Source organism: Bufo gargarizans, unplaced genomic scaffold (assembly GCF_014858855.1).
Source record: "Bufo gargarizans isolate SCDJY-AF-19 unplaced genomic scaffold, ASM1485885v1 original_scaffold_1767_pilon, whole genome shotgun sequence".
Lineage (NCBI taxonomy): Eukaryota > Metazoa > Chordata > Amphibia > Anura > Bufonidae > Bufo > Bufo gargarizans.
In genome coordinates, this window is record NW_025334505.1 from 105,591 (window position 1) to 129,597 (window position 24,007).

The following is a 24,007-nucleotide window of genomic DNA, read 5'->3' on the forward strand; positions in this document are numbered from 1 at the left end:
GCAACGGGCAGCACACGTTCGTGTGAACAAACCCTAATGCAATATAAAAGGTGAAACTAATATATGAGAGAGACTCATTTACATGCCAAGCGAGATATGTCAAGCCTTTATTTGTTAGAATTTGGATTATGGCTTACAGTTTTTATGAAAACCCCAAATTCACAATCTCAGAAAATTAGAATATTGTGAAAAGGTTCAATATTCTAGGCTCAAAGTGTCACACTCTAGTCAGCTAATGAAACTATAACACCTGCAAAAGGGTTCCTGAGCCTTTAAATTGTCTCTCAGTCTGGTTCAGTAGGAATCACAATCAAAAGTTGCACAAGCAGCGGGGATGTCCGCAGCCTGGAGAGGATTGTCAGGAAAAGGCCATTCAAAAGTGTTGGAGACTTGCACAAGGAGTGGACTGAGGCTGGAGTTAGTGCATCAAGAGCCACCACACACAGACGGATCCTGGACATGGGCTTCAAATGTCGTATTCCTCTTGTCAAGCCTCTCCTGAACAACAAACATAGTCAGAAGCGTCTTACCTGCGCTAAAGAAAAAAAGAACTGGTCTGTTGCTCAGTGGTCCAAAGTCCTCTTTTCTGATGAGAGCAACTTTTGCATCTCATTTGGAAACCAAGGACCAGAGTCTGGAGGAAGAATGGAGAGGCACACTATGCAAGATGCTTGAAGTCCAGTGTAAAGTTTCCACAGTCTGTGTTGACTTGGGGAGCCATGTCACCTGCTAGTGTTGATCCACTGTGCTTCATTAAGTCCAGAGTCTACACAGCTGTCTACCAGGAGATTTTGGAGCACTTCATGCTTCCTTCCGCAGACAAGCTTTATTGAGATGGTGACTTCATTTTCCAGCAGGACTTGGCACCTGCCCACACTGCCAGAAGTACCAAAACCTGGTTCAATGACCATGGGATTACTGTGCTTGATTGGCCAACAAACTCACCTGACCTGAACCCCATAAAGAATCTATGGGGCATTGCCAAGAGAAAGATGAGAGACATGAGACCGAACAATGCAGAAGAGCTGAAGGGTGCTTTTGAAGCATGCTGGTCTTCCATAACACTTCAGCAGTGCCATAGGCTGATAGCATCCATGCCACGCCGTATTGAAGCAGTCATTTCTGCAAAAGGGGCCCAAACCAAGTACTGAGTACATATGCATGACTATACTTTTCAGAGGTCCTACATTTTTCTATGTAACTTCCTTTTTTTATTGATTTCATGTAATATTCTAGCTTTCTGAGACTGAATTTGGGGTTTTCATAAACTGTAAGCCATAATCATCCAAATTATAACAAATAAAGGTTTTAAATATTTCACTTAGCATGTAATGAGTTGTTGGAGACATCAAGGAGAGCGCCATCAGCCACTGTTGTCACCAGCATCTGGTGGTGGTGTTACAGTGTGGGCAGGTGTGTTTAGTCAATACAGAACTGCCCTACACTTTGTGAATGGCACAGTGACAAGTCCATACTACTTGAATAACCTCATTAATCCGGTCATTGTGCTTCTGCATGAACAACACAGGCCTAATTTCATTTTAATGGATGAGAATGTGCAAGCTCATTGAGGTTGCATCATTAGGGAACGACTGCTGGAGACTGGGGTACCTCAACTGGAGTGGCCTGCACTTTCTCCAGACCTGAATGCTATTAAAAACCTATGGCAGGGATCCGCAACCTCCGGCACTCCAGATGTTCTGAAACTACAACTCCCAGAATACTCTATTCACTTCTATGGGAGTTGTGAGAACAGCTGAGCATGTTTGCATGCTGGGAGTTGCCGAAGGTTGCTGATCCCTGACCTAGAGAATCAGCTGAGTCGCTGTCTAGAGTCTCGTAACTCTGTACCCCAGAACCTAAATGACCTGAGGGCTGCCCTTCAAGAAGAGTGGGATGCCATGCCTCAGCAGACAATAAGTGGAATTGTGAACCGCATGAGACGTCGTTGTCAAGCTGTAATTGATGCTCAAGGCCACATGACAAGTTATTGAGACACTGACATTTTTGTGGGGGTATAGCCACCACTGTTTGCTTTTGTTTCAATAAATAGTTTGAGATGAGGAAATCCACATTGCTGCTTCTACTTAAATGCCCTACTTTCATGATATAATATCACTGTAGAGTGAAGTTTTCCATAAATTTCACCTGAAAGCCAAATATCCGTAACTTTTTGTGAGTAGTGTGTGTCCAAGCAGTACTGCTGTTTCTGACAGCTCTCTGCTCTTCCATCCCCCTCCCTTCTCTCATTGTTAGGGTAGATGCACACGGCGGATCCGCAAAACACAGATACCGGCCATGTGCGTTCTGCATTTTGCGGAACCAAATGTCCGGCCCATAATAGAACAGCCCTATCCTTGTCCGTAATTGTTCTATTTTTTTTGCGGGTATAACGGAACGGACATACGGATGCGGTTGCCTTGGTCACAGTTGTGTTTCTTATTTTTTAAAACAGCATTTCATACTGTATGAGACGTAAAAGAATTAGGATTCATACCTGCACTGTTATTCCTTGAGACTTGTATTCTGTACACAGAGCACGAGAAAAGAAATCCACAAAGACCTGACAGCGAGTGGATAAGAAATCACAGGTTTATTTCATTCTCCTGCACTCGTAAATTAGTTTCCCTATGGCAAGGTATAATGGGAAAAGTAATAATATAACAGTAAATGTAATTCCAGCTGTATGCAGATCAGTGGTACTGTATGGGATTGCAGTGCAAGTCTTATTTTCAGGATTAAGTAGTTTTTTTTTTATTATAGTGCACCAATTATTGCGGCAGCAATGGGAGTTCAAATAAAAATATGCTCCAGGACTCCACTTCTTTATTTCATATCATGGCTAAAAAAAAAAAAAGACGCTTGAGTAAGCTATAAGTAAGAACTTGCCATACATAGTTCGAAACGTGTAAACATCTTTTTTTTTTTTTTTACCATGCCAGAGATATTTTTTAAGAAGATGAAATAAAGAAGTGGATTTTAAGGAGTGCTGGAGCATATTTTTATTTGAAGTTTCAGTCCTCTGTGCATCCGTTATCTGGTGGCTGATCTTGATGTCCACTTAGGTTATATGGACTGAATGAATAGAAGGGCGGATGACTATGGCCGGTGGAGAATAACTGGCATAGGGCAACTAGCCTAAATATGATATAAATAAAGGATAAAGCCCAGAGTGAATGAATGATATGTTTTCTCAATAAAGTGCCCCGAAAGCTATCAGATTGTAATGGATGCGTCCGTGCGTATATGCATATACTCAGGGAGGATGAGGTGTTTGTCCGTCCCTGGGTGTATGCATATATGCCGGGGATGCAGAAATATGTATTGATGCGCCCTTGGATTGAGATGGGTGTCTGGGTCTCAGCCCTGCTGGAGACTAAGGATAAGTTTTTTAGCTTGAAGGGGGAGGTATCTATATCCAATTAAGGTGGAGCTAAGTTTGACCAATTGTTGGGATCTGGTGATTATATATAAATATATATATATGTTCACTATTGGTATGTATTTATGAGCTTGATAAAGACCTAAAAGGTCGAAACGTTGCGGAATTCGGTGTAATAAAAGGGGACGTTTTCTATGACATTGGAGTGCCGCAGTTATCTATAATATTGCAGGTGGTCAACTGAACACTTTGTGTTTGTTAGCAACTGTGGAAGTCCAATCCCACGTGTCAATAATAGGGGGTCCAGTTTGTTCCCTGCTAGGGTAACCACCTCTAGAAAAAAACCTTCATTAACCCTTAGGATATCAGAGTTTTTTTCATTTTTATTTTTCTTCTCTATCTTCCTTGTGCCATAACTTTTTTATATTTCCGTTCACATAGCTGTATTAGGGATAATTTTTTGCGGGACAAGTTGTACTTTTTAATGCCACGATTAATTATCCTACTAAAACTTAGCTTTTATAATATTCAATTAAAAATAAGTCCCACATATGCAATATTAATAGACTGCGTATGATACATCAGGCTGTAATAAACTGTATATACAGATACGTATGCGAGGTACTATATACTGGATGAGGATACAGTTGGATTACTTCTTATGTTTGTCACTCACGGTTTGTTGCATAAGAAATAGGCGGTCCTTCTTTCCGGGTATCCAGGCGTATGGATGGCTCTGTGCGGTCCCCAGAGATGGCTTGGTGTGCTGGAAGGTAACGTCAATGGTTGTTTAGTACCTTGCGCTCTGGGTCCTGGGACACTGAGACAGGAGGAGTATCCCTACGCAGCTAGTGTAGCCCTGCCTGAAAGAGAGGTCTCCCGCCTAATTGCGGGAGAATCACCCCAGAAGGAGCGACCCCACTTATCGGTGGCTATCCCTATTTATCTCACCCTATAAAAGAGTCCTTCAAATACCAGCAGCCAGATGTCGTTTTTTCTTTTAAATCCCGACGCGTTTCCTCTGACTGTGGATACTGTCAGATTCATCAGGGGGTGTATAATCTGATAAGGTAACAGCTAAATAACCGTTAGGCACAATAGCTTTTTAAGATAGACCCACTGGATAGATGCAGTCCAGGACATGTGTCTAGGACTGTCCCCTTAAATACCCTAGACATTAAGCTAAATTAGATAGCGGTGAGTGGCTTACCGCATGTTGTAGCGTGCGTTCCAACTGGTGCGTCCGGAAGCGGAACTACTTCGAACGCGCATGCGCAGGGGCCCGGGAGGTCCGCTGTGGAACGCATGGAGAGGAATCATGCGTACCACCCGGCGCATTCCGAATGGTGCGTCCGGAGGCGGAAATATTTAATTTGCGCATGCGCATAAGCCAGGAAGGTCCGCTGTGGACCGCATGAAATGAAATCCTGCGTTCCAGCCGGCGCATGACAGGAAGTGCCATACTAGTGCCAAGTATGAAGAAAACTTTAACCAGGCATACAGGGCGGCTTCGTAGAGGCAAGTGCAAAGTGTAAAAAGCTCCAATGTACTAGCGCAAAAGCAATAGGTCCCCCAGACTTGGAATTTGCTGCATAAAGTATATTATGGAAATACCAATACATTTCCCTATGTATTTATTTAATTCATTAGAGAGTACGTCCCTTTGGATTGCCGGTTCTTCCTGTTTGGGTGCTACCTCTGATACAAAGCTAACTGGTACATAAGTAGAGCATACTAGGGTGCATTACGTTTGGGGTTACAGTGGTTTATATAGGCGGGACATAGTGAGAAGACACTAGATAGGGTAATTGCAGGAGTATCTGGATAAACCCTATCGGGATATTACTTTTCACATATTAATATCAGGGAATATGACCTATCACGGTCGATGTATTATGTTCCTGCTCGGTCCATTTTACCCATATATGTATTGGTCAGTGGTCTACGAGTATTTTCAGATACAACCGAATTTTTAAATGAAGCATGCAAAAGACAACATTTCATTAAGGCCCAGCGGACTCACAGTTTTTAGCCTGTGCGTCCACTCCGCCTCCTTTTGTAGAATTTTTCTATTGAGATCCCCACCTCTAACGGATGGGCGAATCACCTCAATTACACAGAATCTCAATGACATGATATTCCCATCATGGAAGCTCTGTATATGTCTTGCTATGGGGGTGTCACGTTTTTGTCGCACGTCGCCAAGATGATCCCCAATCCTTCTTCTAAACTCTCTTTTTGTTTTACCTACATATTGTAGGTTACACGAACAAGTACACAGATACACAACCCCTGTGGTTTTGCAGTTGGCAAAATCCCTAATGGTGTATGTTTTCTTGGTGGTATTGCTTGTGAATGTTTTTGTTTGAACAATATGTGGACAGGCTATACATGAGCCGCATCTAAAGGTGCCAAGAGGCCTTCTGTCCAGCCACGTGCCTGTTTTTTTGATAGGGGTGTAGTGACTGTGAACAAACCTGTCCCCCAATGACCGTCCCCTACGATATGTTATAGCCGGATATGTGGGGAGGATATCTTTTATGTCAGTATCCGTTAGAAGCATGTCCCAGTATTTTTGAAATATCTCCCTGACTTCTCTACTCTGATTGTCATAAGTTCCTATAATACGAAGATGGAGTCTGTTATTGATCCTTGTCCCTTGTTTTGAGGACAGGAGTTCTCTTCTTTCAGTGTTTAGGGACAGATTTAAAGGCTTTTTGTAAGTGGACGGTCGGGGTATCCTCTTTCGTTGAATTTATTCTTTAGGATCTCTGGCCTGTTTATAAAAGTCTGAGTTGGTGGTACAATTTCTGCGGATCCTAAGATATTGTCCTTTTGGGATTCCGCACTTGAGGTTCACTGGATAGTGACTCTCCCATCTGAGTAGATTGTTTGCAGCTGTTGGTTTCCTGTACGTTTTTGTGGTTATTACACCATTATTCAAAGTAATGTGTAAGTCTAGGAAGGCCAGGCTGCACTCATCAATCTCTGAGGTAAAATGCATACCTATCTCGTTATTGTTGAGATGTGCAACAAAATCCGAGAATTGTCCTCTGGAGCCGCTCCAAAATATTAGAATATCGTCAATATAGCGGCCCCAGAAGACAATTCGCGATGTCCATACGCTTTCCTCCGTAAAGACCAGTGTATCCTCCCACCAGCCCAGGAACAGGTTAGCATAGGTGGGGGCACAAGGGCTCCCCATTGCCGTGCCCCTGAGCTGGTGGAAGTACTTGGAGTCAAAGAGAAAATAGTTGTGCCTTAGGACAAACTCGGTTAGCTTGAGAATAAACATATTATGGGCTGTGAATTGAATACCCCTCGTTTTTAAGAAGTGCTCAATTGCACATAGCCCCAGATCATGTGGTATATTACTGTAGAGAGCCTCTACATTTATGGAGGCCAGTAGTATGCCATCCTCGAGTTGCAGACCGTCAATTTTGGTAAGTAGGTCGGATGTGTCTCTGATAAATGAAGGTAATGCCGAGACATAGGCCCTCAGTATCTTATCGATGTATATGCCTGTGTTTTGGGTTATAGAGTTGATCCCCGAGACTATGGGGCGTCCCTTGAGGGGCATAAGTACTTTATGAACTTTAGGGATAGTATAGAACGTAGCAGTTTGAGGATAAGGGGTGAGCATGAATTTGATTTCATCGCTTGATATCAGTCTATTTTCCCACCTATATAAACCACTGTAACCCCAAACGTAATGCACCCTAGTATGCTCTACTTATGTACCAGTTAGCTTTGTATCAGAGGTAGCACCCAAACAGGAAGAACCGGCAATCCAAAGGGACATACTCTCTAATGAATTAAATAAATACATAGGGAAATGTATTGGTATTTCCATAATATACTTTATGCAGCAAATTCCAAGTCTGGGGGACCTATTGCTTTTGCGCTAGTACATTGGAGCTTTTTACACTTTGTGCTTGCCTCTACGAAGCCGCCCTGTATGCCTGGTTAAAGTTTTCATCATACTTGGCACTAGTATGGCACTTCCTGTCATGCGCCGGCTGGAACGCAGGATTTCATTTCATGCGGTCCACAGCGGACCTTCCTGGCTTATGCGCATGCGCAAATTAAATATTTCCGCCTCCGGACGCACCATTCGGAATGCGCCGGGTGGTACGCATGATTCCTCTCCATGCGTTCCACAGCGGACCTCCCGGGCCCCTGCGCATGCGCGTTCGAAGTAGTTCCGCTTCCGGACGCACCAGTTGGAACGCACGCTACAACATGCGGTAAGCCACTCACCGCTATCTAATTTAGCTTAATGTCTAGGGTATTTAAGGGGACAGTCCTAGACACATGTCCTGGACTGCATCTATCCAGTGGGTCTATCTTAAAAAGCTATTGTGCCTAACGGTTATTTAGCTGTTACCTTATCAGATTATACACCCCCTAATGTATCTGACAGTATCCACTGTCAGAGGAAACGCGTCAGGATTTAAAAGAAAAAACGACATCTGGCTGCTGGTATTTGGAGGACTCTTTTATAGGGTGAGATAAATAGGGATAGCCACCGATAAGTGGGGTCGCTCCTTCTGGGGTGATTCTCCCGCAATTAGGCGGGAGACCTCTCCGCTTTTAGGCAGGGCTACACTAGCTGCGTAGGGATACTCCTCCTGTCTCAGTGTCCCAGGACCCAGAGCGCAAGGTACTAAACAACCATTGACGTTACCTTCCAGCACACCAAGCCACCTCTGGGGACCGCACAGAGCCATCCATACGCCTGGATACCCGGAAAGAAGGACCGCCTATTTCTTATGCAACAAACCGTGAGTGACAAACATAAAAAGTAATCCAACTGTATCCTCATCCAGTATATAGTACCTCGCATACGTATCTGTATATACAGTTTATTACAGCCTGATGTATCATACGCAGTCTATTAATATTGCATATGTGGGACTTATTTTTAATTGAATATTATAAAAGCTAAGTTTTAGTAGGATAATTAATCAGTGAAACAGTTTATATACTCCTACAACATTCTCTAATCAAACCACTACTGTGAATCCTTTTTAATGCCACCATTAATTATGGCATACAATGTAGCTGGAAGTGGTAAAAAAAATTCCAAATTGGGTGGAATTGGAAAAAAAACGCAATTCCTCCACCATTTTACGGGTTTTGTTCCCACGGCATTCCGTTTGCTGCAAAACTCATTCTCTGGGTCAGTATGATTACAATGACCCATAGGTTTTTTATATCTAAAATAGTGTAAAAATATATTGTTTTTTTTACATCACCATATTCTGACCCAATGACTTTTTTATAGTTATATCTACTGAGCTTTGTGGGGGCTCATTTTTTGCAGGACAAGCTGTAGTTTTCATTGATACCATTTTCGACTGTGTGTGAGTTTTTGATAACATATTAAATTTTTTGGGGTAAGAGAAGCAATGAAAAAATGGTGTTTTGACCCTTTTTTCCCCGTTACGCCATTCTACATATTGTAAAAATATTTTTATATTTTAATAGTACGGGCATTTTTAGTTGTGGTGATACCCATGATGCTTATATTTTTTGTTATTTAGGTATTTGTTTATTATACTTTCATATTTTTTTATATATTTAAGTTTTTTTTACTTTTTTGTAATGATTTTGAAGCTCGTATTTGAGCGTATGAAATCCATATTCTTATTTTTAAAATGCATTTATTACTGACTATTGCTCATTCCTTATGTTGGCCTGGTGGCCAAAATAAGAATTGCAGCATGAATGCCCTCGGCCTCTTCTGCTAAGCTAAGCACATTCAAATCAATTACCGGCATTCTCACTGGCCGGGTTTTGGACCCGAGCATTATTGCCGGCCACGGTAATTAGCCGCAGGTTTCTGCTGTTTGAAACAGCAGAGACCTGCCGGCCATGACACCTACTGCATGTGCGAGTGGGCGCCATGTTTGCCTATCACTGGTAGCGAAAGGGTTAAAGGGGCGTTCCAGAATTTTCGGATATTGATTGCTTAGCTCTGGCTCTGGAACTACTCAACTGAATCCATTCTGTAGTAGACGGAGCTGGTTACTGCAGTGCTGCTCTGTACTATGGACAATCCTGAACAAACCCTTTAAAGTGATTTTTACTACAAATCAAGCTGACATTTTATAAATGCATGACCAGTTGGGATAATGTACATAGTTTTTTTGAGAGGGCAGGGTTTCATTTTATTTAATTTTTATATATTTTACTGTAATTTGTTTTCTTACTATGGGAGTAGAGGTCAGTGGGAAACACATTATCTATATGTTCCTTTATGTCCCCATATACAGATAACTGATCTCAGTGATCTCATCATGCAATAACCCATTCATTTACCGTATGGTGGGAAGGCGCAAAGAAGTTAACAAATCTTGTACATTTAAGTTGAATGATACATTGAGCATCCAATAAGTTCCTCATGTGATGCCATCTCATGTCATTATCTAATGTAAATATCAATACAGCAGTTTTATTATCCTATAAAAATTGATACACCAGCAGATACAGTTCATCCATACCTTGGAGGCACTATACATGACTGCCATTGGATATGGACGATTCCCAGCTTCTGAGGAAATATTAATAACCAACCCTTTCTTCCTAAGAAATTATAGTGAAATTTTACATTAAACAGTTGCACAGTTTGTTAGTTTTTTTTTCCTTTTGTCTACATATACACCTAAAGAAAACGATATTTAAAATTACCTTTGTAACATCTGAGGAAGAATGATCCGTGTCATCTGAAGAAAACAAGAGCATAAAGTCTTTTATAAGCTGCTTTGTCGTCACGAAGATATTTGGCTTTGTGAAATCAATAGTGGATATTATACATGTTTGTTCATAGCAACCAAATAGTTTTCAGATTTCATTTCTCTGTATTTTAGGGATGCATAACAGTTTTCTTCCCTGAACTCAGCTGTCAGATTATACTATATAAATATAAAAAGGATTTTAATATAATGTATGTTACACATTAAATGCTCAATAAATGGGCTTTATTTATATAAAACTATACAATTCTTTTAAAGGAGCTCTCTGGGATTACTAAACACAGCTCTGTATATCGTATGTATTACAGCTCAGCCCCGTTCAGTTGAAGGGGGCTGAGCTGCGCCTAGGCCATGTGACCAATAAACGTGACATCACATGGCCCATGAAGAGGTTTAAGTGCCCACCGAGCACAGTGGTCTCTTCATACAGTTGATAGGCTGGGGTCCCAGGAGTCAGACACCCACCAATCTCATATTAATGACCTATTCTGAGGATAGACCATCAATCCGTTTAAATTTATTGTGGGACTCTGAGCAGGGTTACAGGTAGATAACAATATGGAAAGTTGTCACAAAGCAACAGCACATCCTGTTTGCTAACTGTTTTGAGATATGGCAGTGACAGTATGGACACAGTAGCCTTGCTTCAGTGTCTCATAGTATCATAGGCAGTACACAGGAAAACAAAAGAAAGCTGTCCTTCTCCTATCCTTGTCCTATCAACCATTGCTTACTACCTATACTGCTAGCGCTACTGGGGAAAAACAACAATGCTTTGACCCCCACAGGCGTTTCATAGAATTTAGATAAAATATTGCTTTAACCCAAGACTTTGCATTTTCATAAGGGTAAAGAGGAGAAAAAGCACTATCTCACACTAATCAGATAAAGATGGTTGACGTTCGTAGATTATATATTATCACAGCCTGATGAACGTGTTAAAAGTAAACAATACTTTATTATAATCCATTTAAAATCGGGGAAATACGATATGTCACTAAGTTTGACCATCAGGCAACCTCACTTAAATGGTGGGAAGGGGATAATGTAAAACCCACTACACTTCTTAAAGTCTGGAATAATTCTATTGCTTGCTAGCAAGGTGCTGCTAATGATGTGCAAGCTAAGAAAAACAGACACAGTCCAACTGGATTGTGGGCTAGGGTGTGACAACAGCACTCCTCTGTATTGACAACACAATCTGACATTTGCAGATGTACAATTTATGGCTGTCTTCTGAGAGAGCTATATGTGGTAAGCCGCACTGACTATACTAGGCATATGGAGTCTGGTCTGTGATTCAACCAATCATCCACACAATATATACACCTCAGTAGTTGTTGCTAATGTGCTTAGTACCATACACACGATATCCACTCGGCTATGCTTGGTAAGGTCTATATTTGTAGCCAATCATCCAAATCACATACACCGTCGTCGTGTTTTCACTTTATAGTGGACTCACTTATCATCCACATCCATGTCAGTGCTTTTAGACTAAACTCTCAGATCGCCTTTATCTTTGTTGCCAGTAATAGCTAACTTATAGGTAGACTGTTAGTGCACATTCACACCTTCCTTAAGAACCGTGTCCTATTGACATCGGCTAACAGGAGAAAAAGCACCCATAGTTTGTTAGGCATTTTCTCCTGAACATGGCAACACCCCATATGTGGTTGTAGACTGCTGTATGGGCAGAGAGCAGGGCTCCTAAGAGAAGGAGCGTCATATGGCTTTTGGAGGTCAGATTTCACTGGAATGGTTTTTGGGCACCATGTCACATTTGAAGAGAACTTGAGGGACCCCTACAATGGAAACACCCAAAAATTGACCCCATTTTGGAAAATACAACCTACAAGGAATTTATTAAAGGGTGTGGATAGTGTTTTGACCCCACAGGTTTTTGAATTTTTTTTGAAATGTTTGGCTGTGAAAATGAAAAATTACATTTCTTCCAATAAAATGTTGCTTTAGGGTACTTTCACACTAGCGTTATTCTTTTCCGGCATTGAGTTCCGTCCTAGGTGCTCAATAATGGAAAAGAACTGATCAGTTTTATCCTAATGCATTCTGAATGGAGAGCAATCCGTTCAGGATGTCTTCAGTTCAGTCTTTTTGACTTTTCAGGGTGGAGATAATACCGCAGCATACTGCGATTTTATCTCCGTTCAAAATTCCGGAACACTTGCCGGAATGCCGGATCCGGCATTCTTTCCCATTGAAATGCATTAATGACAGATCCGGCCTCGTTGTTCCGGTAAAACGGATCCGGCATTGCGGTCTGCACATGCTCAGACAGCGAAAAATGTAAAAAAATAAACGCCTGATCTGTTTTTCCAGATGACACCTGAGAGACGGATCCAGCATTTCAATGCATTTGTCATATGGATCAGGATCCTGATCCGTCTGACAAATGCCATTAGTTGGCATATGTTTTGACGGATCTGGCAGGCAGTTCCGGCGACGGAACTGCCTGCCGCAATCCTCTGCCGCAGGTGTGAAAGTAGCCTTAGCTGTAGGTTTTTCATTTTCACAAGGGGTAACACGAGAAAACGCCCACCCGCAATTTGTTACACATTTTCTCTTGAATATGGTAACACCTCATATTTGGTCATAAACAGCTGTTTGGGCACACGGCAGGGTTCAGAAGAAAAAGAGATTATGTGCATTTGAAGTCTAGATTTGTGATTTATACAGCACTGGCTGATAGAGGCTCTGAGGTGAAATAAAAAAAAGAAACCCAATAAGTTAACCCATTTTGGAAACCACAAACCTCACAGAATTTACCAAGGGGTGTAGTGAGCATTTTGACTGGACAGGTGTTTTACTAAATTACATTTTCAGCAGATGGTGCAAAGTGAAAATTGCAATTTTTACAAAGATATGACACCTTAGTGCCGAATATGTTGTGCCCAGCATATGCCAGTATGAAAAGCAAGCTCTCTTATTATTAGGGCTCATTCACATGACCGTGGTTTTGGTCTGCACCCGAGCCGCATTTTTTGCGGCTCGGGTGCGGACCCATTTACTTCAATGGGGCCGCAAAAGATGCGGACAGCACTCCGTGTGCTGTCCGCATCTTTTGCTCCATTCCGTGGCCCCACAAAAATTATTGTAGGTCATAGAGTCATGTCTTATTTTTGTCTGTTTTGCGGACAAGAAGAGGCATTTCTATAATGGCCCTCCTGTTCCGTTCCGCAAACTGCGGTAGGCACACGGGCGGCATCCGCGTTTTGCGGACCGCAAAACACGGCACGGTCGTGTGAATAAGCCCTAATGCTGTGCTTCCTAGTTTTAGAAACATCCTACCTGTGGCCGTAATCTTTTGCCTGGATATACAACAGGGATCAGGAATAAAAGAGCACTATGTGCGTTTTTAGGCCCAATCTGGTGATTTACACATCTTGCGCTGACAACTGAAGAGGCTCGGAGGTGAAATAATAAATGGAACCCCCTGAGAATTTACCCTATTTTGGAAACTACTCCATAAAGGTATTTTTTAATGCTTAGGGCTCATGCACACAAACGTATTTTCTTTCCGTGCCCGTTTTTTTCGCGGTCCATATGTCTAACCATTCATTTCAATGGGTCCGCAAAAAAAACAAAAAAAAAACAGAAGCTACTCTGTGTGCATTTCATTTGCATATGTCCGTTCCACAAAAAAATAGAACATATCCTATTATTGTCCACATTACGGACAAGGATAGTACTTTAATTCCGCAAAATACGGAATGCACACGGACGTCATCCGTATTTTTTCAGATCCATTTTTGTGGGACCGCAAAATACATACAGTCGTGCATGAGCCCTTAGAGTGAGCATTTTGACCCCACCAGTGTTTTGCAAAAATTTATTCACAGCAAATTGCACCAAGTGAAAATTGTACATTTTCCACAAATATGGCATTCCTGTGTTCAGTGCCCATTGTGTGCCACTGTGAAAGTCAGTCCTCTTATTATGTTGTGTTTCCTGGCTTTAAAAACACCCTCCTCCTGGCCCTATTCTTTTGCGTGAACATATGAGAGGGCTCAGGCATTAATGTGCACCGTGTGCATTTGAGGACCAAAGTGGTGATTCACACAATTGTACTGACAACTGTAGAAGCTCCGGGGTGAAATAATAAATGGAACCCTGAGAAGTGACCCCATTTTGGAAATTGCCCATCAAGGTATTTAGGGGTAGAGGCAGCATTTTGACGCCACAGGTATTTTAAGAAATTAATGCACAGGCTTTTGCCATCTGAGACACACCATGCCCTGTTCTACTTGCTACTGAAATGCCATAAATGTGAATGTACACTGCTGTTTGGTTACATTGCACCGTTTTTTGTCCGGTTGAATATCCACCAGATCCCATTATAGTCAATGAGGTCTGGTGGTGAACGGCAGTATCCACCTAGGTCGGATATGGTGAACCCCAGCAGGCTGTTCCTCTGCCGGATAGCTTTAGCACAGGTGTGAAACTAGCCTAATGCCAAAACACATGCCAAATTTATGTATACATATCTGTAATTCTTGTGAATATGGACTGTCTGATAAAACACTGTACCCTTTACATCCATAAAAAAGTATAAAATAAATACTAAACATGCCCTAAGTTTATAATATAAGAGAATGTAGATTTAGATTTTGATTATACAGTTAATACAGCATTGATATTTACCTGTACAGCTGACAGTATGTTGCAGTTTATTATACAGTCCAGCATCTGGCAAAGACAAAAATGAACGTCATCCAGTATACATTTTAAGATATCTTCAGAGAATTAAAAACTATGCACATAAATATGAAAGGGGAAGCACTGCAGCCTTTTCATTGCGTGCAGAGCTCAGTACATGCAGCACTGATTTTTTTCTATTTTTGCAGATGACACCAAACTTTGTAATACGGTCCAGTCTATGGAAGATGTTAATACGTTACAAGCTGACTTGGACAAACTTACTGTTTGGGCCTTCACTTGGCAAATGAGGTTCAATATAGATAAATGTAAAGTAATCCATCTGGGGGCTAATAATCTGCATACAGCATATGCCCTAGGGATGGCTAACCTCTGGCACTCCAGCTGTGGTGAAACTACAACTCCCAAAATGCCTCCTTGCTTGGGTGTTCTCAAAACTGCATAGAAATGAATGGAGCATGCTGGGAGTTGTAGTTTCCCCACAGCTGGAGTGCCGGAGGTCAGCCCTCATTGCCTAGGGGGGAGTAAAATTGGGAGAGTCACTTGTTGAGAAGGATCTGGGTGTATTAGTAGATCATAGACTAAATAACAGCATGCAATGTCAGTGAGCTGCCTCCAAGGCCAACAGAATTTTGTCTTGTATTAAAAGAGTTATGGACTTGCGGGACAGGAATATGATATTGCCACTATACAAAGCATTGGTGCAGCCTCAACTGGAATACGTGGTTAATTTCTGGGCACGAGTCCATAAAAAAGATGCCCTGGAGTTAGAAAAAGTGCAGAGGAGAACAATTAAATTGATAAGGGGCCTGGAAGATCTTAGTTATGATCAAAGATTAAGGCCGAATGCACACGGCCATTTTTCACGGCCGTGAGCGGTCCGTGGAACCGCGGCCTGGACTCCTGCTGAGAGCAGGAGCGCACGGCGTCATTGGTTGCCATGACGTCGTGCGCTCCCTGCTGCCGCCGCAATACAGTAACACACTGGTATGATCTATACCAGTGTATTACTGTATTGCGGCGGCAGCAGGGAGCGCACGGCGTCATAGCAACCAATGACGCCGTGCGCTCCTGCTCTCAGCAGGAGTCCAGGCCGCGGTTCCACGGACCGCTCACGGCCGTGAAAAACGTCCGTCCCGTGAAAAACGGCCGTGTGCATTCGGCCTAAATGAACTGAATTTGTTTAGCCTTGAAAAAAGACGTCTAAGGGGGGACATGATTAACCTGTACAAATATATAAACGGATCATACAAAAAATATCAAGGAAAGCTATTCTGTGTTAAACCCCCTCAAAAAACAAGGGGCCACGCCCTACGCCTGGAGAAAAAAAGATTCAGTCATAAGAAGCGACAAGCATTCTGTACAGTAAGGTGAATAGCCTGCCGCAGGAGATGGTGACAGCAAATACAGTAGATGGCTTCAAAAAAGGTTTAGATGACTTTTTAATTCAAAATAACATTTAAGCTTATGACAATGTATAGAAATCTTGTTCCACACACCCTTTCCCTTTGGCCCATTTTAAAAAGGAAGATGGACATTGATCCAGGGATTTGTTCTGTGGATCAGTATAGCAGGATTACAGGTTGGACTTTTGTATTTTTCCAACCTTTACAACTATGTAACTATGATTACATTTAGGAGTGATTGTGATGGATATTGGTGAACACGAGAAAGCTGCAATACCCAACACAGGGAATATGTCACCAACAATTTTTTCTGCAACACAGATTCTTTATTTTATTTTTATGTGTTTTTTATTTTCTGATTGTAGAATTTTATTTTCCGTACATGATTATGGGGGCGACCATTTTGCCTACGTTGTTAACAACATTTAAAATGTGCTTTACAGCAGCCACATGGACCACCTAAATAGACTGGAGAAGACTCATTTAGGTCTATGGCAGGAGTGTTCTAGGCATGTTCTGTGACCTTTCCAGAGTTTAATGTGCAGGGAAGGAGTAGATACGCTGTGGCCATTATCTATTATGAATAATGGATCTGTGCTATTTATATCTAGGTATTACCTGTCATTGTAATCCTACATGTGAGGACTGCTGAGAAGTGATATTCACAGACCAGGAAGTCTCGTCATATTATTAGAATTAGGTTTGGTACACATCTGGGAGGAGGTTCCAGCAGGAGCCTCTGTTGAACATTCCAGCATAAATAAAGGATGAAGTACAATTATTTTATCTGTCAAAATTTCAGTATCCACATTGTAACCTGACAGACCCCATTAAAGTGAATGGGACTCATTGGGCATCAGCAGTGTCTGGCATATGCCGGATCCAGCCATTCCAGTATTCTGTTTGTATATTATACCCAAATATAGGCACAGATGTGCACCTAGCCTTAATGACCAGTGCGAAAACGGAACAATTGTAGGATTTTTAAAAAATATAGTGACATGAAAAATTTAAAAATAAAAATCACAAAATTCTTAAAAATCTGTTTAACTTAAAACATTTTTCTAATGACACATTTCCTTTAGACCACTATTTTCCCAGTGTTCGGTCAGTGATTTCCATCAGTGATTATGAACCAAAAGCAGGTGTGAATCAAAAACACGGAACAGATAGAAATCTTTCCATTATACCTTATCTCTGTGTAGCCTTCTCTCCTGCTTCTGGCTCACAATCACTGACCCTAAGTTCACACCTGAGCGTTTTACAGCGCGTTCAAACGCGCTGTAAAACGCTCAAGACATGAAAACCAATGCTTCCCTATGGGAATGGTTCACACCTGGGCGTTTTACAGCGCGTACGAACGCGCTGTAAAACGCCCGACGCTCAAACAAGTACTTGAGCTTCTTTGGGGCGTTTTGACGCGCGTTTGTGGCCATAGGACACTGCAGTCAATCACACAAACGCGCGTCAAACGCGCGTTTACTATTGCAAAAAAACGCGCGTAAAAAAACGCGCGTTAAACGCGCGTTTGAGAAACGCTCAGGTGTGAAACCAGGGTGATGGTTATGATCTTCTCCTCCCACCCATCTCCTGGATCCACTGCTCTCCCTACACTGTGGAATGCCATTTCTCAAGTAATCCAACTCAAACATCTACATCAGGGATCAGCAACCTTCGGCACTCCAGCTGTGGTGAAACTACAACTCCCAGCATGCACAGCTCCTTGGCTGTTCTCAGGACTCTCAGAGAAGTGAATGGAGCATGCTGGGAGTCGTAGTTTGACAACAGCTGGAGTGCAGGAGGTTGCTGATCCCTGATCTACATCTTTAAACATACCTTGAAAGATTACTTCTTCGGGTACACTAAGGTTATAACATTTTTAATTACAATTTATGTTGGTGGACTATTTTCTGTTTTTGTATATCATTGGGTATATTATTTTATTGATGGCAATTCATAGATCAACTAAAGGATTACGGTCCACTGCAGCTAGCGCCCAATTATTCCTGGATTTAGACTGTAATAATAGGCATTTGTATACATTTTATTAATTGTTTTTTAGGCAACTTTTTATTCCAAATCCATTTTCTTGTGGGTACCATGTTTTAAGCTAATGCACTTGCCGCTTTTATTACTATCTTTTACATCCATACTATACATATTATCTTTATAAAAACATACATACCAACGTATTAGTTGGTAAATTCAGGACATCAAAGTCTCACACTAGAAATGCCATACCCACCCAGGACCTCCCAATTATGGGTGGGGTTTTGCATTAACTTCACCCATTTTTGGCCTAGAACAGCTCGAATCTGCCAGGACTATCTTTGAAAATCATGGACAGTCCCTGCAAATTCTGGACAGCTGCCAACTATGTAAAAGTATTTTTCAAATTTCTTTTTCTGGGAGGGCCACTATTCTAATTATTTTATACGTAAAAGTAGATTACTCTTAGTGTTGCACCTAGAGACCTATAAGCATTCCCACCATGTCCATTTTTTTAGTGAATACTTGTATTCCTCACAAAATGACAATTCTGCTGTTCTCTGTGCATTGGTTCGGGCCTTCTGCCGTCGCTTGTCTACAAAACTGCTGAGGACAGAGATTGGCTGCAGCCAGTGTGGTACATAGAGAAGTAAGGGCCCCATAGCAAGGATCAAACCAGGCCTCCCACACAGGACAAAGGTTTCCGCCTAAACCCCTTTCAGTGAACCTTGGGCCATTTTTTCCACTGCCTCATTTGATAAAAGCTATTTCTTTAGAGCAGGAGTGGGGAATCCTGTCAGAGCATATAGTGAAAATGCTAATGACCACTTCTATTATGGAAGAGGTCATTAGCATGCGGGAGGCACAGGAAGATGATAACAGCGTTGCGCTGGCTGTACTCACCTTCCCTGGTCTTCTTCTGGCCTCATGCTGTGTCCTGACACGTACAGTGTCAGGACGTAGTGCACGTAGACACGCCCTGTGACCTGACACTGTGCGCTGTTAGGGAGGGCAAGTAATTCTGCCAAGGAGGTCTGACTGGAGGCGAATGGAGGGTGGGGAGGGTCTAATGGGGGTCTGATCTGAGGCTGGGAGTCTGATGGGGGTCTGATCTGAGACTGGGGGGGGGTCTGATGTAGGTTTGATCTGAGGCTGGGGGGTCTGATCTGATTCTAGGAGTTCTGATGGGGTCTGATTTGAGTCTGGGAGGTCTGATGGGGCTGATCTGAGGCTGGGGGGTCTGATAGGAGGCTGATGGAGGTGGGGGGCAGATCTGAGGCTGAGAAAGGGACAAAGGCAGGGACAGTTGTGAAGGAAGAGGCAGAGAGAGTGATAGCTGGGTGAACCCCTCTCTGGACCCCCCTGGGATGAGCTTGGCTGCCATTAATGCCAAATAAAGAACTAATTACATAACATTCTGAACTTAAAAATGAGACTGCTATGTTTGGCCAAAATGGCGTCTGTACTATATATAATATATATAGTGCAGACGCCATTTTGTGCTACAAAATACAGCGCTCCTGGCTGCAGCAGTCACATGCTTATACCAGCATATCAGCAATGCAGTTTGAAAGTGCCAGGAGGACCGGATTAGTGGTGCAAAGAACAACGCTGGAGAAAGTGGTACATATACAATCATTTTTTTGTTAGATCATTCTGGGGTTTCTCTGAGATTTTTAATTACTGTATCTTGGTCAATTACTGTATCTTGGGCAATTACTCTGGATAGGTCATCAGTATCTGATCAGTGGGGGTCCGACAACCAAGACCCCTCCGATCAGCTGTTTGAGAAGGCACTGACGCTCTCAGTATGCGGCAACCTTCTCTGTGCTCACCAAGCACAGCGCTGTTCATTGTATAATTTCTGTGCTTGGTATGGCAGCTCAGCCCCATTTACTTCAATGGGTCTGAGCTGCACTTGGCCACATGACCGATGAACTTGTCATCACTCAGCCTAGAGAAAGCAGTGACAAGGCCGCAGCACTAATGCAAGCATACTGCAATCTCAAACATCTAATTGATTGAATGCGGACCCATTCACTTCGATGGGACCGCAAAAGATGCGGACAGTACTCCGTGTGCTGCCCACATCCGTTGCTGTGTTCCGTGGCTCGCAAAGAAAAAAATAGAACATGTCCAATTGGTGTCTGTTTTGCAGACAAGAATAGGCATTTCTATTATGGTTGGCCCATTCGCTCCGCAAATTTTGATGTATTAGATGTTTTGTTTTCGTTTAAGAAGTACAAACCTCCTGCAACTGAAAATCATTTCCATTCTGAATGTCTTAGGCCAAGCATATATATTTCTGAAGAGCCACCACGCTGACTAGTACAGTACAGTATCTGTATTGAAAAGCATAATCAGCTATACTTTTCAATGCAAGGTGATCTTGCAAAAACATATACTGTAAGCTTTTTCCTTTTTGTCACAATGGGAGACTATGTAACTTTATATGTTATGTATGTAATGGGCATAAGCCCACTATCAGCATGACAATCAAAGGTAAGCACCAAACATAGTGTGAACAAAGTCTGATGTCAGGGGAAGGAATGATCATGTACATTGGATTTCAACATGCATGATCCTTACATGTGAAGAACAGGGAGATTCCTTAGACTCCCCACCGCAGTCTAGCCCGCGGCACACTGATTGCGACAATCCACTTATCCGGTAAGAAACATATAACTTTTTCTGTACTGTGACAGTGTTTATTATCTCTATAGTATGGCAATATTATGACATCACTGTGTGCACTCTCCCTGGACTGTGATATCCCACATATACTAGATCACTGTGTGCATTATTCCTTTACTCTGATATCACTGTAAGCAATATCTCTGTACTGTAACATCACTGTGCTCTTTATTTCTGTCTTTTAACTTCACATGCATTTTCCCTGTACATACATCACTGTGAGCATTATCCTTGTGTATCAGGGAGAGCAAAATACTCCTCATGTTTTCTGAACTTAGTGGGGGCCCAATCCAAGTTTTCCAAGCTACGAAACCCATGGTTACTTATTACGCCCCATAATATTCTCCTCTCCTTATTTAAACAAATATGCACAGATGCAAAGTGTGCCCTACTTATAAAGAAAGGGAGTAACTCTGTATTAGTAATGTGTCGTGTATGTTGCCACATGTATTTGCCTTAAACAATATGTGGGCAAAACTAAAAGAGAGTTTCGGAGGCGTATAGGGGAACACCTTTCTAATACTAGCAAACAGGATGATACACACCCATTGCGCAACATGTCATGGGAGTGAACAACTGCATCACATTTCAAGGCATTGAACAGGTGAGGGGCTCCCCCAGAGGGGGTGATGTGGACAACCTACTGTTGCGCAAAGAAGCACAGTGGACCTTCACATTACAGAGACTCAAACCAAGCGGCTGGAATTATTTTATTTCATATACTAGCTTCATCTAAATTAGATATTAAAGGGAACCTGTCACCGGGATTTTGTGTATAGAGCTGAGGACATGGGTTGCACACAGAGCTATGGGGACTGGATATTGCGGTTGTGCTAGCGGCCATCTAGCAACCCATGTCCTCAGCTCTATACACAAAATCCCGGTGACAGGTTCCCTTTAAATCTGCTGCTCTTTAGCGGCAGTTAGATACAATATATGAACTATGCCGTTATTATGCCAAAACAACCTGCTGCATTTATGTTCCAACATTTTCAGCCTGATGTTATCAATAAGACCTACGTGCTGTGTATACCGCAAATAGAAGATTACATACAGTGTCATTATTAATCGTTTCCCTATTAGGGAGATTGATTTTATCTTTTCATCGATATACCTTTGTTTAGATCCCTTTTCTTGCTGTAGCCCATAATCCACAGATAAGCAGCGATGATACCCACGTCAGCGCTATGCATAATATGAAGGACGGCATACGGGGAGGTTCTATTCTGCCCCGTCCAATCTCTGCCGCCTGTAGCTCCGCCAAGTGGGAGTGGCCCCATCTATGTAAAGAGTGCTCTCGGCGGCCGCGATTACGGACGTCATAGAGCCGGAGGCGGTGCGATTACCTGGCTGCACGAGTGGCTCCTCCAGCGTGCAGCATTATTCCCTGTTTCTCCCATATGTGAGACGCAATGGGAGCCAAGTCACTCTGCTCCTGATGATAGACTGCCCTACTGGTCAGCATAGAAACGCGTTGAGTGGATGCTGCATTAAGCAGGGACCTACAACTAGGTCTCAGAGCGTGACAGCTGTTTGGGGCATGATTGCTAGCTACAAACGCACATCCAAGCAATCACCCCCTCACCCTGTGAGTGCTGCTATTAGCTCTGCTTGACCTATTAACCCATGATACACACAGTTATTCTGGTGGAGATTATACCCAGCGCTGCACACAGAAGTATTATTGGTACTAGTGGAGTTAGTGGCTGAATATCATACCAACAGTCCACTACCCCACTGCACCTAGCCTGAATTGTATTGTTGGCGGGTAGCCACGACATTTTGAACTTTATCAGAATAAATTAACAATTTTAAGCGTTCTTGTCAGGCAGTAAACACTACTTATAAAGAAGCATAACATATATGGAAGATAAACTGAATTCTCATTTTTAACTGCTTCTTTAGCAGTTTTAACATTCATAAGTAGCAGAAGGTAGAACGTACCTTTTCAAGGTTAGGTGTATCCAGAAATTTACAGCTCACTTCTGATTGTTTCATTCCTACATTGTTTACTAGAAAGTAAAAAAACAAAATAATATAATAATCATATGTTAATATGTCATATACGCATGCCATCCTGCGAACAGGTGACAACAGTCCACAGTTAAAACTTACAGAGTATGTGGAGTGAGGCTAGGTCTACACGACGACATTTGTCGCGCTACAAAAAGTCGCGCGACAGATAGGGCGCAACAGTTGTCGCGCGACATTTTGTTGCACTAATGTCGCGCGACAATTTTTATAATGGCAGTCTATGGTGTCGCACTGCAACATGCGACATGTTGCGACTGCGACGCGACAGTCGCAGAAAAATCCATCTTGAATGGATTTTCTGCGACTGTCGCGTCGCAGTCGCAGCATGTCGCATGTTGCAGTGTGACACCATAGACTGCCATTATAAAAATTGTCGCGCGACATTGGTGCAACAAAATGTCGCGCGACAAATGTCGTTGTGTAGACCTAGCCTAAGGCTACATCCACATCTGCGTCAGGGCATTCCGGTACTTTGTTCTGGTAGAGGAGCAGGGTACCGGAATTGCTGTATCTGGCATAGCCGGACACCACAGAGTACCGCCAGATATCCGTTCACTATAATGGAATCAATCGGTTTTTAGAACGTGTGCCGGCTTTTTCTCTGAAAAATACTGCTGCATGAACAGTATACTGGGATGCCCTACCGCAGATGCGGACGAAGCCCAAGTCCACTTCTACACTGCAGTATTTTGCATCAGTATCTGTAAGTCAAACCCAAGAGTGAAACATACCCAGAAAAACTATAATGGAAAAATTTACAGCTGAAGATTCTTTTAAAAGTTCCGCATAGGGAACACTTTTACTTCTGCACCTATTCACTAGAAGGGTGAGAATTGTAGGAAAATCACATCTACATGGTGCACGCTGTGATTTTCTCTGCAAGGAGCAATGGTCCATGTGGAAAATTGCACATGTGATTTGGCCTATTGACTATAATTGGTCAGTGTTCAGTCCTGGTGTTGTCGGTTATACACTTGAAGATGGCCAATCTGAATGAGCCCTTACACATTCAGGAAACAAACACTTGTGCAAATGCCTGTGCCCGATAATTGGCTTATGTGAATGTG

The 24,007-nt window shown here is 42.4% G+C and overlaps 1 protein-coding gene across 1 annotated transcript in view; it reads right to left on the reverse strand.

Annotated features, from left to right (window-relative positions):
* LOC122923590 (very-long-chain 3-oxoacyl-CoA reductase-like) overlaps positions 1-24,007 on the reverse strand; it is a 68,629-nt gene that overhangs the window by 1,331 nt on the left and 43,291 nt on the right. Inside the window, exons 5-9 of the mRNA XM_044274448.1 lie at positions 22,851-22,918; positions 14,803-14,847; positions 10,076-10,110; positions 9,889-9,970; positions 2,498-2,563 (exon numbers count right to left, since the gene is read on the reverse strand). Of these exons, the coding sequence (XP_044130383.1) occupies positions 2,498-2,563; positions 9,889-9,970; positions 10,076-10,110; positions 14,803-14,847; positions 22,851-22,918 (296 nt within the window). The remainder of the gene's footprint in view (positions 1-2,497; positions 2,564-9,888; positions 9,971-10,075; positions 10,111-14,802; positions 14,848-22,850; positions 22,919-24,007) is intronic.